The 18137-nt window shown below is 41.9% G+C and overlaps 1 protein-coding gene across 1 annotated transcript in view; it reads left to right on the top strand.

The window, feature by feature from the left end:
* LRP1B (LDL receptor related protein 1B) overlaps positions 1–18137 on the top strand; it is a 1871059-nt gene that overhangs the window by 1186265 nt on the left and 666657 nt on the right. The window contains exon 21 of the mRNA XM_073545568.1: positions 12326–12508. Coding sequence (XP_073401669.1) covers positions 12326–12508 — 183 coding nt within the window. The remainder of the gene's footprint in view (positions 1–12325; positions 12509–18137) is intronic.

The following is an 18137-nucleotide window of genomic DNA, read 5'->3' as shown; positions in this document are numbered from 1 at the left end:
CATGTAGATGTCTACAATTGATACTTTTACAGTTCTGGCTGCATGGCTGCTGTGTAGCTTTGTGCTAGATTCCATAGGATCTCTTTAGCTATACCTTTAACTATAAAATTATGAACAAAGAGTACAATTTTATTAATTGCTATGGACTCACCTGATAAGGTGGATTGTCTATGCCATAGTTCAGGGTGAGCAGCACGGACTGAAGGCAATGATACCCCAGAGTTGGACTTGACGGACAGCACAAGAAACAACAAGGACCAGTTCAACTAGTTTTACAGGATTGCAGATGACAAGCAAAGCAGGAAGCACTAGGTAATGCATAGCCAATCGTGCGGACCGCACTGGAACTGCAAAATAGCAGATGCGGAAACACAAGCATAACTGTGACTAGTTAATTATTAGGTAGCTAAACACAGCAGAGTAGTAGATGCAGTAGTACCAGAATAGCAAATATTAGTTTGCCATTATGTACATTGTTGATATCAAAGGGCCTGTCACACTAAGCGATATCGCTAGCAATATCAATATAACGTCACTGGTTTTGTGACGCAGCAGCGATATTGCTAGCGATATCGCTATGTCTGATACTTACCTCCGACCGCTCCCCCGCTGGTTATCGCTCATCGCGGGAGAACGTCCTGGACCGTTTCTCGTTGTCAGCTTCCTGCTGGGCTTCCTGTGGCACCGACGAGCGACGCGTGGACGCGGGCGGGAGGATGTCAGGATCGCCCCGTCTGATAGGTAAGTAGCGACCCCCGACCCCTGCTATGTCACTGGTGAGATCTGCCTGTGTGGCAGCTCACTAGCGACCACTTAGCGATGCACCAGCGATCCTGACCGCGTCATATCGCTGGTCGGGATCGCTGCTGCATCGCTAAGTGTGACAGTACCTCAAAGTTGTAAGTGGGAAGAGCACCAGCATTAGCAGAGATAAGGTCTGTAATACGTTTTGTAGATGTGAACAGAATCAGTATTAGCCTGATTAAGCTTGGCAGTGGAAGCTTGTTGCAGGGCAACAGATAATCAAGAAACTGACTAAAACAGAACAAAGTGGAGATGTGGCTTGACTCCTGGAAACCAGGCTTTAATAGAGTGTACTGCTACCTCAATACTCAGGCTGCATATGGCTGCCAGAGCTGGCGCTAATAAGACTTGGAAAATTACATCAGAGTTGCTTTCCAGGTCAACCCAAAGATACGATGCAGACTAGGACAGAGGAAGCCAACCACAAGAGAAGAGAAGAAAGGCCAGCGCTGGAGCCAGTACAGGTAAGCAATAAAAATCATCTCATCCACATGTGTCTGCTGTATATTATTTTTTATCTATGCCCCAGGGCATTACAGTAAATCAGTGCTCTGCTGGACATAAAAACCCATTGACAAAACTCTACAGAATTGCATATCTAAGCTCATGGTACTTTCCTGAGTCTAAAATTTTAGTCATAAAATTTTAGAGGACATAGTTTTCAAGATAACAGAACTCTATCCCCATACACTGAATGTAACATCACACATTAATGGAATTTACAACAACATAAAATACTATGGAAAGAAATTGCCTTTTATTATTCTCTGTAAATCCTTCTCTTTTTATATTGTAGTGTTTGATGTAGATGAAAAAGACCAAAACTAATCTGATTATTTATCATCTAAATCCACCATGTCACTTACAATATATCTTTGTACTAAAAGTGTCGGCTTCATCAGATTAGTCTTATATACATTAAAGAATGTTATTTTTTAATTTTACATCCTAGCATATTGTACAATCTGAAGATGTTGAGTTGCATGGATAGACTTGGTCATAGGAAGCTGCGCCGTTTAGTCATATCTAGGACTGGGACCGGTTACAGGCTACTGTTAGAATCTTTTTAGTTTGTGACTATCCGCCATTTTCTTGTGGTGTTCTGACTGCTGGTCTTTTTCCTCTGGTGCTGGGTTTGTCTTGGGTCAGGTAATGGTATCACCCTGTATTACCCAGCACCTGCCTCCCAGTCCTTGCTGGAAAACAGTGTTAATCCACTTGAGTTCTGGCTTGGTGCTTTGCTTTGCCTTCTATGTGTGTAATTTGCGCATTTCTGGGACCTCTGGTTCTGCTAGTCTTTGTTTCTGTATTCCGTTGGTTTCTGCAGCCTTCTCTGTGTTTTCTATTAGGAGGTGACCCGTTTTTATGCCCAGTCCTTAGACCTTTCAGGTTATAAGTATATTTTAGCACAACTGAGTTGGTGCACAAAAGAAGGTTCCCATACCAGAATAGATAACCAGAAAAAATTTTGGCACTCAACTTTTTGCAATAAGTGAAGGATTTTATTTGCAGTCACATATAAACGTTTTGGCTGTAACAATAAGCCTTCATCAGTACACAAGACTGCTCTTGTTCACTAGATCTCTGAACATAAAAATAAGGAGCCACTTGTAGTAATATGGGTAGTAAATAAGTAATGTGCCATCCACATTGGTTAAAGCGGCCTGAAGAACTGGAAGAGAGGGGACGCAAGATCGGTGTCCACAATGTGTGGAAGATAATATAATAGATCTTCTGTGAGGTCGTTGGTGGGTGGTGGCGCCGTATGACCTTTTGAAAAGTAGAGTTGTTTTCATCCAAAATCCTTAGCATAAGTAGTCAATATATAGGCATGAGGAGTCTTACACCAAGCACCATCACCGGTTAGGTATGATCAACTCTGGGGGTGGCTGGATGTACACAGCGTATAGTTCAAAATATCACAGCTCCATACATTGTTTAGTGGTTGTTGTTAGGTACTGCAGATCAGTTCCTATCTGTTTAATTGGAGCTGAGCTTCAGTACTCGGCAGTGATGACTACACAGTGTATTGAGTTGTTATGTTCTGCTTTCTATATTGTTTGCATTCTACTGCCAGCAGAGTTGATAATAGCAAATTGGTGGAAGTTCACATATCCCTAAAAGTAGGTCATCCAACTGAAAATAGTGGACAACCCCTTTAAGCCATGCAGCTTATCAAGTAAAGAGCAAAACTGGTGACAAATCCATAATAAATATGGTGAAACATGTAGGCCAGTTTTTATGCAAATGTTGCCAAAATTATGGTGCATTTTGCTTAAAAAAAAGCATTTGTAGACCGTAAGTTTATCATAGGGTAATCCTGGTAATAGGAACCCCAAACATTAGCTGTGAGGGAACCTGAAATAAAGATTTAAACTTCTCTACTATGCCACCACAGGAGAAGTGAAGTGTTACATAAGTCTCATTATAATCAATAGGCTGCCATGTGATGTATGGATGTGTTGGGTTCCCCAGAGTAAGATGGGTACTTTGTGGCCATTTTTTAGTGGCATTTCTGAAAACTAGATCTGTTTTAAAGAAAGACATTACCTTTAAGACAAGTTTCAGTGTTTATGAATAACACCAATTGGGTGGCAAATGGAAAGTATGCCTCTTAGAGTGATATAATGAAAGAGATGCAATAGATTTTGCAGGAACCTCTTGACCATACCAAGACATCTTCATTTGTCAGGATACAACCATAAAAATTGTTACCTATCCTTCACTATGACACATAGCATCATAAAGTGTTGTGTATGAAATATTCCTCCACTTGGCTATGCCTCCAAAATGGGCAAGTGCAGAGACCAATTCTCTTACTTGATTATGACAAAGGATGATATTGGAAGAGGGGTGAATCGAGTATGTATTAACCATCATCGCACTACCGTCCTTCACACTCTGAGACATTCAGGTGAAGCAATACGAAGAGCTTATCTTAAGATGTCTTCCATTTCCATTAGAAAAGAAGGTGCCATATGTCAAGGTCAAGCCAAGCACTTTAGCTCTACTTGATTTGATAAATCTTAGATTCTTCAGTTACTGTTATGTCGGAGCCATTATCACTGCAGCCTTTCTTTCATAAATAGACTTCATATGTGTTTTCTTGACCATGCTTTGTTACTTTGTTCTACATCTCCGAGATTAATGTAAGGTCACTTTCAAAGAAAGAATCTCATTTACTGTGAAATAAATCTCAAAGAAATAAATCCATTGACATCAATAAAAGGAAAATAAATTCTAAAAATGTAAGGTCTCAAGTGGAGTATAGACAGATGGCATGGACGATTCTTCTCCCTTATTATTCTGAGGAGGGCAGTATGCCATTGATGTATATGGGGTATAAGGCTTCCATACACATTAGTTAGTTGTTGGCCAAACCATAGTTCTGCTGACAGCTATCTCTACAGACTCCCATAGATAGATGAACTCTTGGCTCAGCCTCGAATCCACTGGCAGATGCTCATCTCCATGGTCAACAAAAGGATTGACTGTTGAAATTCAATAGGTCCAATTCATCACACCCTGACGTCACTTAGCATATTCATCCAGCTTCAGTCTAAAGGCCCCATCTCACATAGCGAGATCATTAGCGAGATCACTGAAACGTCACAGATTTTGTGATGTAACAGCGATCTCGCCAGCGATCTCGCTATGTATGACACATAGCGGCGACCAGTCCCCAGCTGGATATCGCTGATCGTGCTCGAATGTCCTAGGCCATTTTTTGATCATTGGCGTCCCGCTGGCCAGCATGCATCGCTGTGTTTGACGCTGACGAGCGACCTCGTTGGCAACGCAGAACTCAGGGACGCAGGCGTGAGTCGTCAGAATAGCTGCTGTGTGACAAGGTCCCAATGATCGCCGAGGTCATTATATGGATCGCCGTATCGTTTCTGCGTCATTGAGTAGATCTGCCTGTTTGCCAGCTTACTAGCAACCATGTAGCGACGCACCAGCGATCCTCACCAGGTCGTATCATTGTCGGGATCGCTGGAGCGTCGCTATGTGTAGCGGGACCCTAATCTTTTAGGGATGCCTTCAGTGTTTGACTGGAGATCCTTAGAACCATCGGAAGTTCCTAAAAGTCAACGCTCTATGAAAAAATAAAATGTCCACTTTTTATCGCCTTTTGATTACTTGCGAAATTACTGGTTGTACTTGCAAAATTAGTCCTGAACTACAAATCTGTTTTGCACGTATTCTACCACCAATTGGCCTCCAGTTGTTTACAAAGGTATATACAGTAGATTATCATTTTTTGCTTGAGGAAAAAATGTGCAATGCCCCATCCTATGCTATATTAGGCAGACAAGAGTATTTTCGGTCAGCATGAGATCCGTCAAAACATTGAATCGCACTCGGACTAATGTTATCGTATGTCCAATTATTTTCTCGGAACAAGGAAAAAATTGCAATGTGCACGATTGGCATCTGTAAATCGGATTGCAAGTAAATGGGTCCATCAAAAAAATTGGACTGCACTCATAATATCACAGTGCAGTCCCATTTTCCCACACTGACAGAATGGAGAAGATGGAGATTTTTTTCATCATCTTCACTTCCAAAAAAATTGGATCACACTGTGATCAAATTGTGATAAAAGTCTGATCAGAGTATGATTTGCATAATTGGACCAATTTTCTCGGATGAGAGTAAAAATTTGTCATGTGACCCTAGCTTTACAAAGAAACATTGTTTTCAGGATTCATTTCACAGGATAGCTATAAGTCAAGAAAACAGAGCCATATGAAACATTTGCCACCATTGGGTGTCCAAGTATTGGAAATGCCATGTGCAGGGACCTGTGATAACAATACAGTTTTTATGTTAATCCAGAAGAGCTTCTAATTTAGGACCTTATTAGAATGTAGTGTGACTTTACAGAGTGTCTCCCACTGGAGGACTCGGCGCCTCCATTCATTACCTTAACAGACCATTGCTTTCTAAAGGCATTGTGTAATACTTTTTTTCACCTGTGGTGTCACTGTAGAAGAATACAAACCTTTCCCTGGTTTTCAGGTTTCATTGAAAGTGACTGATCATGCTTCAGGGAAATTTTTTGGGAGAACCTTTCTAGCAAAACATTATTGTGCCAAGTGGCCAACTCCTTTCACTTTTTGTTCTAATGCAAATGTTAGATGGATATTCTGCTCATAATACTATAATTCCATTATTCCTTCTACGTTTTCTGTAGATTTACCTATAGATTATCTACAATGTCTTACAAGATGCAAAGATTAATTGGAGTCTTAAAATTTAGTCATCTTCTCTTGCTATTTGCGCCCGTTAAAAGGAAAGGTCTGGATCACTCTTTGATAAATTTAATTGAAGATTATTGACAAATTTTTGAGCTATTTCTCTAATCTTTCCAATTAAAATTAAGGAGAAATGTCACTCTCTAACGCTGACCATAAGCCTTAAATCACGACGAAACGATTTTAAAACTGGCAAAGAAATATATTACCCTCCAAAAATAAATGTTGGCATTCATTCCGATAGAAAAAAAAAGAACAAGCCCAGCAAATCTGCTCTTCCTAGCTTTTGCTTTTTCCAAAGGCGAACGTGTTACACTTTAATAAATTGCTCTGAAAGGGTTTGAATTGTCCAAATTGAGCATTGATTACATTTAAATGATGCTTCTAAGCATCAACACAGGCATTTGGTACCACAAACGCTGACATTAATTTAATTGTAAGGTACATATCTTCCGTCCTCGCACAGGCGAATGAATCATTATAAGCATCTAACGAGCGTATGTGGGGCACGACTGCAATTACTTTTTAATATGAGAAAATCGCTTTTATCATCCTTAAAAAAATAAGCACAGATATTAGCATCTCGAAGACAATAAAGGCTAACACATTTCATGGTGGATTTCATTTAAAATAAAATTAATTTCAAATAAACATTGTCTCTTCTCAGCCTACTCGCCGGAATAATACTATTTGTTACAATTGGGACATCGGGATAAATTTGTTTTGCAGGCTGATTCTTGAGCAGGAAAACAAGATGTCGGTGTTCATTTTGCATTCAATATTTAAAGATAAGTAATATTCAATTACAAGGGTTGATGCAAATGCTAAACTTTATCAGCATGCAGGTTCACTTTTTGGAGGATTATGATATTTTGGAGGAAATAATGATCAGTATGGTAGTATTATCAATACTGTATATGCTGGTAATATTTGGTTATGGTTTGTTGGCATTTGTCTGTAATTTTGTAATATTATTATTTTAATGTTAGAATTATTTATTCTTATATAGCAAGCAATATTTTTGGTTTTAGGAATATTGGTCTTGTAGTAAATCTTGATTAGAAATCCTCCATCAAGGGTAATATTAGAAATGTATCGCCATCAGTTGCTCGAGGGTGGTGACAGTTTGGATCTGTGTGATTTCAAATACCAGGGCTGAATTTCAGTCCCAGTCCATCCCTGTTTTAGACCCAAACTTTTTTATTTTCACAAGGGTAAAGGGAGAAAGCGGACTGCAAAATTTGTAGAGCAATTTCTCCTGAACATGCTGATACCTTATTTGTGGGGAAAATCTACTATTTGGGCGCACGGCAGGGCTCGGAAGGATGACTTTTTGAAGGTAAAATTTGCTGGAATAATTAGAGGACATCACATGGCGTTTGGAGAACCCCTGATGGGCCTAAGAAGTGGAAACCCCACACAAGCACAAGTGACCCAATTTTGAAAACCACAACCCTCAAGGAATCCAGGGGGATATCCAGGGGTATAGTGAACATTTTGAACCGACAGGTATGACATAGAATTTGATAACATTAAGTTGCCATATTGAAAATGCGTCATTAGTGTTGAGCGTAAATGCCCGCTACTCCAGTTTGCATCGGCTACTCCAATATGCACCGAGTATCGCAGGTGCTTGAGTGACAAGTAAGAGTCCCCACCAAGCATGTTTTGTGGCTGTTAGACACCCCCCCAAAAAATGCTGGGATTTGCAATACTCTGTGCATACCCGAGCACCCGATGCAAACTCGAGTAGCGAGCACTTGCGCACCACACTAGGTGTCATATAATTTAAAAAAAACAATTCTAGCCCCCAACTCTAAACCCAACCCTATTCCCAACCATAACCCTAGCACAACCCTAATCCCAACCCTAACACAACTCCAAATCCAACCCTAACCCTTACCCCAAATGCAAAGAATGTAAAAAATATATATATATTTTATAATTTTTCTCTATCTAAGTGGATAACAAATGAGGATTTGATTTACTATGATTTTTCTTTTGATCACTGTGATACAGTCTATCACAGTGATCAAATGAAACCAGTAGGAAACATTTCTTAATGTTGCCGGGTACCGGCTGGCAGATCATAGCGGTAGCACTGCGCATGCGCCGGCCTTTTTTTTCAGAACGATGATGCGGAGGGCCGGGATCAGGAGGGCACAGAAATGGCGGAGGTATCAGAGGATCTCAGAGGGCATAATTTCTCTCTCCTCAGACATGTACATCATGTCAGAAGAGAGAGAAATCATTGTAACAGCAGGCGCACTTTTTTTGTGTCACCGCTAATCACTTGATTAGGGATCAGAAAATCCAGCCCTGATCATGTTCTTCAAGGTCTCAGCTACCCCTGGTAGCCAAGACCCTGGAGATTTTCCAACTCTGGAGGCACTACAGCCATGTTAAATCGGCAATGAGGGAATAAGGTCCCTTAGGCGGCCGCCATTTTAATGCATATCAGTGGTCGTGAAGCGGTTAAACTAGAGCAGTGAAATGGTTTTGGTTACATCCCGGGTGGCCTGAAGCAGTGAAGACTTTACTGGTAACTATAGTTGTGATCTAGCACAGTGAAGGAGTTTGGGTAACAACCCTGGTGGTCTAGGGTAATTATCCTATTTACAGTTTTACGTATGAAATACTTTTGTTAGGTGTATGACTGAATATAGCAAATTGTAAATACGAAAAATGGTTTTAAGTGATTTGAAAAAATAATAACATAAAACATTTTCTACATATTGTTAAAAAAAATCACAGCTTAGTGTAATTTAATATTGGTAATAAAAGCAAACTATTTCTTTGTGAAGTTGATTCATTTTTTTTACTTGGGGTCCCTTTAATGCTACAGACAATACATAAAATACCAAATAAATACATTGATTTTAGTAAAAATTGAAAAAAGAAATATATTTTTTTTTGTGTTATGCACAAGCCGAATGATAAAAAGAAATCCTAAACAGCGCAAACATTCATTCAAGTGATGGAGGACAATCACTTAGAAAAGGTTTATAGACCACAACATTGTATTTTGAGAATGGTAAATACTGAATTTTGATTACTTCAGCCTCCTACAGTGATAATGAATTTCGGAGCAAGACCTGGACGCCAACCTTCACCCGCGTCTTGAAGAAGATGTTTGGTGTAAGAACCTAACAGCATTTTTTGATATTCCCTTGATCTTCCATCCCTAGATTGTTTTCTATCTTTAAATCATCTAGGAATTACAGAATTTTGCATCGTCTTTAATTAATGTCAAAGTCTTCTGACTCGCTTTTTCTCTTGTTTTGGCTGTGACGTGCATTTTCTTTTTCATCAATGGAAATAAGGATCAACCTAGAAAAAAAATCAATCATTGTCCTTATTAAAGATCCCTTTTTAAAGCAGACTGTACACTTTTGAGAATTTGCATAAAGTGAATTAATTGGCAATTAAGAAGCGATTCTTCCATCCTCTTTCCAGCTATTTGCTTGTAGTTAAGTCTTTTAGGGCAAAAAATATGAGCTGATGTGTAACACTTAAAAGAGCGCTGTAATGTAAAGACAGAAAGATCCTGCAAAACTTGGTCAGGAAGGTTCCTTGTCTTCTTTTCATCATGACGCAGGGCTTTGAAGATGTGTGAAAAGACAATTTGTGATCTAAATAACTGTAAACAACCTCTTCAGTTCAACAGCAACATCACAAGGTATCTTCAAAGATTTTTGGGAGCAATTAAAATCAGTCTTGTTCTACAGCAAAGCCTTAGACATGTCACTATATACAATAACTTATCCACAGACACTACAGATACATTAGCTTGGTAAGAGTTTACACCGTCACCATACTTTCAGGCATGCCTTATCTCATTTGATAGATACATTGATAATTTAACTAACTGTAAGTCACTTAAGTTGAAAACAATGTTGTTTTACCCATTAGAAATCACTTCAAATCGCATACCAATAGGTATTTACCTTCTGTCTAACTTGTTGTCTTCTGCTTGCCGTCAAGTGTAGTCCATCTTTAGCAGAAGGGACAGGTTTTTGTGTCTTCAAATTTCATACAGACCTAATAAAGAGGCAGGTTTTCAGTTTGCACCCAATAAATCCTTGGTTGATGGTGGAAACAATGCATGTTGGGAGGAGAGGAAAATGAAATTCAATCACCGGTAGTGCTGGCAGAATGTTGATGAAATTAATAAAGAATTTTTGACAACACTATAACAAGTTAAAGGGAACCTGACAGATTATTAGTGCTGCCCGTGCTACTGTCAGCATGTATGAGATGCTGGCATGTATAAGTCAGGTATGTTTGACTCTGAAATGTTGGGGCGTTTCAGAGAAAAACCTACTTTAAAAGCCACCTGTGACTGAGCCACAATGGAGACTAGTTGGACAGTCGAAACCCAGGCAGTTTGATACACCCTGATCCCCTGGATTGACTGGTCTCTCCCTTTTTGTGTAAAGGGAGAAACCTGACAGTCAAAATGAGTGGGTGGAGAGCAGCCACTGAGGACCTGCCTCTCCAACTAGTCTATCACCGTGGGACCACTATAAAACCTCCAATTTAACATTGGTCCAATAGATTATGCAAAGCAGGTCATATTTGATTTCTATATAAAGCTAAAATCACGGTAGACAACATGGCGTCAATATCTAACACCTGGGACCTTCAGATGCAAAGATATCTTGGAAGATGAGGATCTTATAAAATCCTGAAGGACTGAAAACATTCTATAAACAGACTCACATGAGGTCATCAAGGGGAGGTGTGTAAGTGTAATTTAAAACTGCTAAAAAGTAGAATCTGAGTTTGGATCATTGTCAGCCCTTAAAGACATCGTTTGATGGGGAGATTATGTCCAAATGACAAACGATTGGTGGTGGCAGCTAATGGCTCCTATTTTGTTATTGCAGGGCTGGCAGTGACCGTATGAAGGGTACATACATGCATTCCATGTTTTGGAATCGGAGATGTATATACCATACACTCACTGTTAGTTTCCCAATAACCAGCTCAGTAGTGGAAGCAGCTGCAGTCTTGTCCATTACTCGTCAGACAATTGTGCAATTGTCCTGATGATTGGACGCAGTGCAGGTGTGTTTCTTTGACAAATGGTGTCAGCCGTGGGATCTATGTGATGTCTCCGGTGTCATCTGTGATAGCGTGGTAACAGTGGTGGATTCAGCATAACCCCCTCAGGCTTTGTATCCTTGACACTCATCTAAAGGTGACTATAGTGATGTGGTTGATGAATAAGTTGAGATAACTTGACTAGGGATGAGTGAGTAGTGAAATACTCGGACTCGCTGTACTCGTTATGAGTAGCTCCTAATACTCGGGTACTCATAACGAGTCCAATGTATGTCTATGGGAAATGCGAGTAATGGGCAGAGAATGTGTGTGGGTGGAGACTATGTGTGCGGGGGTTTGTGGGGCTGTGTGTGTGTGCGGGGCTGTGCTGGGCTCTGCTGGTGCTGTGCGGGGCCTGTACGGGAGGTGCTGGTGCTGTGCGGGCTGTGCGGGGCCTGTGCGGGCCGTGCTGGCTCTGTTTGGGGCCTGTGCGGGCATCGTCCGATGGGACTACTTGACCCATCTGGCTATGCCTGCTACAGTGACAGTATTAGCGGATGATGGAAAAGTAGTATTCCCATCATCTGGCTAATGTGGTGAATGTAAAAAAAAGACATGCAGAACATACAACACATAACATAGAGTACATACTCATCACACACACCTAATTCCCAGAAGCCATTGATCACCTGTAAAAAATTAAAATAATAAAGCAACCAATACTCACCTTTCCACCATAATCCCATTAATAAGAAGGGTCCCACGTTGATCTCCCATGGAGAGCAGCTGCATCAGCTGATGCGACCGCTCTCCAGGGGCTCCAGCGATACAGTGATGCTGCGTGGCCAGCCAATCACAGTAATGCCACAACAAAGAAGGCGGCGGCTTTACTGTGATTGGCTAACACATGCCGGCGGGAGATCCGAATATTGCGAGGCGAGTAGTGAAATTTACTCACTAGGATTCAAGTACGCGAGAACCTCATTACTCACCGAGTACCGAATCCTAGCAGAACCAACTGTTACAATTTGGTGCTTTCTTCCATGGACTTGTTGGAATATTAATTCCTGATATATCTCAAGTCTTTCTCAAATTGACTCTTTTCTATCCTTTTTGCTGCTTGTAAATTGATGTTTACAATTGAATGTTGAGGACACATGAAAGTAACCATTGGTACAATTCTTAGCTAAGGCTCCTAATATGTTTTCTCCGTGCAGCCATTCCTGCTTTGAGACCTTGTGAAGAAAAACAATTCCAATGTCAACCAGATGGAAACTGTATCCCAGAGCTGTGGCTGTGTGATGGAGAGAAGGACTGTGAAGATGGCAGCGATGAAAGAGGCTGCAATGGCACTCAACGACAATGTGACATCAAGACGAAATTTGCATGTAAAAATACAGGTATTACTAGTTCTTAATTACTTTTTAATGGAAATTGTATTGTTTTACAAATGCTGGACACATGGGGATAATTGAGTGAAACCTCAATGATTAGTATATTATCTGTGCATCTGACATTGGTCATAATAATTTCCTCCAGTTTTCATCAATCTGTAATGTGCAATCTTTGTCTCCTGCTACATTTCCTACTAAGACTATTATTATATAAGGAGCTCTGCGTTACATCCAGAGTAGTAGAATAGCGCAAAGTCCAGACTAAGATGCCAAACAGCTGTTGTAGGGGTCATGCCCGATTACACATCCAGACTGCTGTTATAGGGGCTTCAGACTACACATCCAGACTGCTGTTATAGGGGCTTCAGACTACATATCCAGACTGCTGTTATAGGGGGCTTCAGACTGCACATCGATACTGCTGTTATAAGGGACTTCAGACTACACATCCAGACTGTTGTTATAGAGGGCCTCCAGACTACACATCCAGACTTCTATTATAGGGGGCCTCCAGACTACACATCCAGACTGCTGTTATAGGGGCTCCAAACTACACATCCAGACTGCTGTTATAGGGGGCTTCAGACTACACATCGATACTGCTGTTATAGGGGACTTCAGACTACACATCCAGACTGTTGTTATAGAGGGCCTCCAGACTACACATCCAGACTGCTGTTATAGGGGGCTTCAGACTACACATCGATACTGCTGTTATAGGGGACTTCAGACTACACATCCAGACTGCTGTTATAGGGGGCCTCCAGACTACACATCCAGACTGCTGTTATAGAGGACCTCCAGACTACACATCCAGACTGCTGTTATAGGGGGCCTCCAGACTACACATCCAGTCTGCTGTTATAGGGGGCCTCCAGACTACACATCCAGACTGCTGTTATAGAGGACCTCCAGACTACACATCCAGACTGCTGTTATAGAGGACCTCCAGACTACACATCCAGACTGCTGTTATAGAGGGCCTCCAGACTACACATCCAGACTGCTGTTATAGGGGGCTTCAGACTACACATCCAGACTGCTGTTATAGGGGGCTCAGACTACACATCCAGACTGCTGTTATAGGGGGCTCCAGACTACACATCCAGACTGCTGTTATAGGGGGCTCCAGACTACACATCCAGACTGCTGTTATAGGGGGCTCCAGACTACACATCCAGACTGCTGTTATAGGGGGCTTCAGACTACACATCCAGACTGCTGTTATAGGGGGCTCCAGACTACACATCCAGACTGCTGTTAAAGGGGGCTCCAGACTACACATCCAGACTGCTGTTATAGGGGGCTCCAGACTACACATCCAGACTGCTGTTACAGGGGGCTTCCAGACTACACATCCAGACTGCTGTTATAGGGGGCTCCAGACTACACATCCAGACTGCTGTTATAGGGGGCTCCAGACTACACATCCAGACTGCTTTTACAGGGGGCTTCCAGACTACACATCCAGACTGCTGGTATAGGGGGCTCCAGACTACACATCCAGACTGCTGTTATAGGGGGATTTCAGACTACACATCTAGACTGCTGTTACAGGGGGCTTCCAGACTACACATCCAGACTGCTGTTATAGGGGACCTCCAGACTACACATCCAGACTGCTGTTACAGGGGGCTTCCAGACTACACATCCAGACTGCTGTTATAGGGGACCTCCAGACTACACATCCCGACTGCTGTTATAGAGGACCTCCAGACTATACATCCAGACTGCTGTTATAGGGGGCTTCCAGACTACACATCCAGACTGCTGTTACAGGGGGATTCCAGACTACACATCCAGACTGCTGTTATAGGGGGCTTCCAGACTACACATCCAGACTGCTGTTATAGGGGGCCTCCAGACTACACATCCAGACTGCTGTTATAGGAGGCTTCAGACTACACATCCAGACTGCTGTTATAGGGGGCCTCAAAACTATACATCCAGACTGCTGTTATAGGGGGCCTCAAGACTATACATCCAGACTGCTGTCATAAGGGGCCTCAAGACTATACATCCAGACTGCTGTTATAGGGGGCTTCAGACTATACATCCAGACTGCTGTTATAGGGGCCCTTAAGACTATACATCCAGACTGCTGTTATAGGGGCCTCCAGACTACACATCCAGACTGCTGTTAAAGGGGGCCTCCAGACTATACATCCAGACTGCTGTTATAGGGGGCCTCAAGACTATACATCCAGACTGCTGTTATAGAGGACCTCCAAACTATACATCCAGACTGCTGTTATAGAGGACCTCCAAACTATACATCCAGACTGCTGTTATAGGGGGCCTCAAGACTACACCTCCAGACTGCCGTTGTAATGGACTCCAGTTGCAGATAAAGCACACAGATCCCAGTAAATAATGTCTTCTGCTTCTGTCACCTTTAAGAGAGTCAATGGCATAAGAGCAGCAGATAACACATATGTTCATACCACTTACAGCTGACGAATGTCTGGCTCAGCGGTAACCCTGTGTGGCCTTCCTCATTTCAATGGGAACAACTTTCTTTGAAATGTCACACTGTTAAGTCTGATTTTTTTTATTGTTTCGCGGCATGCATTAAGCAATCTGCATCGCTGTGCTTCGGTACAGAACAACTACCATCTGGAACGCGAAGCACCTGGGGCCCCCCAGGCACATGCATACAGAGTGCTACATTTGCAGATCTACAAAGAAAAATACCGAGAAAACAGGGCATAAATTTTACCTGACAATTGCTTGGCTGTAACTGAAACAGCTGGCAATTGTTCCATAAAGTTGAATTATAATTGAGATGTATTTCCTCTTTAGTGATACTTAAAATAGAGTAAATAATTCAAGCCTTTCTCCTCCCTCACCCCCCGAATAAAAAGCCGAGGTGCAGTTTTATAAATTCATTTATGGCTTGTTTCTGGAAAGTAATTTTAAACAACGCGGCATTGCAGGTGTGAAGAAAACGTCTTAACATGTACTTATTCAATTTCCCTTTTGTGTTTACTGATTAAAACAAAGCTTTCGTCAAAGTCGAAGTTGTTGACTATCACTTGTATGATGTGAATAATTTATACAAAGCAACCAAGATTAAAATAATTTTTATGCCATGTGAGAGGCACATCGCTGTGTTCTCTCACTGCATATTGAAATCAGTATTCATGTCGTCTGCTGCCTGCCTATGGCCGGTGGTGTCATTCGCAATGTCTGTGAACCTATTGATCATAGACTTTACCGTTATACTTCTTAGGCCACATTCACACGTTCCGTATTTGTTCAGTATTTTACATCAGCATTAGTGATGACCAAAGATGAGCTCAGATAAGGTGTTATCCCGCCATGCTTGGGTGCTAACCGATTGACTTTGGTGTGCTTGAAAAAAGTTTGAATCTTCTAGTAAACAGGCAATACCTGCATGTGTTGCATCTGTTGAACAGCCGCGAGACATGCAGCCGTGGGGACTCAACCATATTTTTCTAGCAAGCCGAAGACACTTGGTTAACACACGAGCGTACTACGATAAAACTTTTTCCGAGATTGTTTGCTCATCACTAATCAGTATTTGTAAGCCAAAACCAGGAGTGGAACAATATATATAAACAATATATAACAACATATATATATAAAAGTTTAATAGAAACACGTCATCACCTCTGTATTTTTCACCCACTCCTGGTTTTGGCTTACAGATACTGATGTAAAATACTGACCAAATACAGAACGAGTGATCGCGGCCTTAGCTCAACCCTTGTGCAAATATATCATTCCTAACCTTTCCTCCTAGCTTAACAGATCCCGAAATGAGTGTAGCGAGATAAACAGATTTAGAAAAACAAAACATGATTTTGTGATACTCTGTCTGGAGATGTTTATGCTATATACTGTATGTCTACAGGATAGAGGACATATCTTAGTGTTTATTCCGATCCCCCTTTTCAGTAGATAGATCAGGGATGCAGTCATAGGACGGAGAAAAGAAGTAGATGTGGCATCCGAACCTCGGTGCTTGAGTGAATAGATTATGGATGTAGTCATAGGACGGAGAACAGAGTTAGATGTGGCACCCGAACCTTGGTGCTTGAGTAGATAGATCAGGGATGTAGTTATAGGATGTAGAACAGAGTTAGAGGTGGCAGCCGAACCTTGGTGCTTGAGTAGATAGATCAGGGATGTAGTTATAGGATGGAGAACAGAGTTAGATGTGGCACCAGAACCTTGGTGCTTGAGTAGATAGATCAGGGATGTAGTTATAGGATGTAGAACAGAGTTACAGGTGGCAGCCAAACCTTGGTGCTTGAGTAGATAGATCAGAGATGTAGTTATAGGAAGGAGAACAGAGTTAGATGTGGCACTCGAACCTTGGTGCTTGAGTAGATAGATCATTGATGTAGTCATCAGATGGAGAACAGTTAGGTGTAGCATCCGAACCTTGGTGCTTGAGGGAAGTTTGGATGACATCTTGTGCACTACCATCAGTTATTGCTTTAACAGATTGTGCCTAAATAATTCAATCATACAATGCACAAATAACAATGTCATAAAGTTTCAAAATAACACTACCCAATCAGTACACCAGAGAATGAAGTTAATTATGTAACTAATTACTCATAACTTTGAACATGCTTATGGGACTGAAAGTGATCAGGGTGTATGGTTCCTCTGCTTACTAATAATAGGTGATACTGACCGCTGATCACACAAGTCACATGCCGATAATGCTGTGTAAAGGCCACTCTGCAACATATTGATGACACAGATTCCTAACCCTTCTCTCATGAGGTCTTGTTCTTATGTTTCCCACAAAGGAGATGTTAGTTGTAGAAAACCTTTGTGTGAATGACTGATGGAGGGATACTGTCACGGTGTGTCTGGCTCTGCACGACGCGACCCGACGATCGGTCGGTCACAAAACCACAAGACAGACAAGGGGACACCGGGGAAACAATTACAATGGTGGGCCCTATAATAGGGAACGGGGAAGTGGACACCTCCTGCACTCTCCTAAGGAAGAGCCCTGACTCTCCTCACGTTCCCTATACAGGTTCTTTCAGCCTGTTGCCGACCAGGATACCTCAGTCCCTCACTTGCCCTGCACCTATCCATAACTAGGTAACTGGCAAGTGGGAACACTGATCCTCACCGCTGTACTAATAAACATCAGGGAAAATAACAGACAGGGGAAAATAAACAAACTTAGCTTGCTCTACTGCCAATGCTCCTGAGGCGGCAGAGTACGGCACCCAAACTCAGCTATCAGCAGAAACACCACTGCTCCAGATAGACTGCAAAAAGCACTGCTCCAGATAGCTCCTCTCTTCTCAAAGGTTGGTTAGCAAATGACCAGTGTTATCAACAGGGAGTCACAGCAGCTGATGACCTTTTATAGGAAGGAGGGGGGGTCACCACCTGCTGACTAATTAAAACTGTAGTAACACCAGCGGCCACCGGAGGGGGAAAAACCCAGCAGCCGACCAACTACAGTTGTAGTAACACCAGCGGCCACCAGGGCAAAAACTCATATTAACCCCCGAGCCTGAAAGGAAAAAGGTTCATATAAGAGAGTCCAGACTCTGCCACAGATCCGAAAATTGATCATGACAGATACCTTTTGGCTATAAAAAGGGCATGATGCATTGGAGGACCCACTATGTCT

This window comes from Dendrobates tinctorius, unplaced genomic scaffold (genome assembly GCF_039654945.1).
Source record: "Dendrobates tinctorius isolate UK_male_01 unplaced genomic scaffold, ASM3965494v1 ptg000143l, whole genome shotgun sequence".
NCBI classification, from domain to species: Eukaryota; Metazoa; Chordata; class Amphibia; order Anura; family Dendrobatidae; genus Dendrobates; species Dendrobates tinctorius.
The sequence above is the reverse complement of the archived record's forward strand: the minus strand, read 5'-3'. Positions and strand labels throughout refer to the sequence as shown.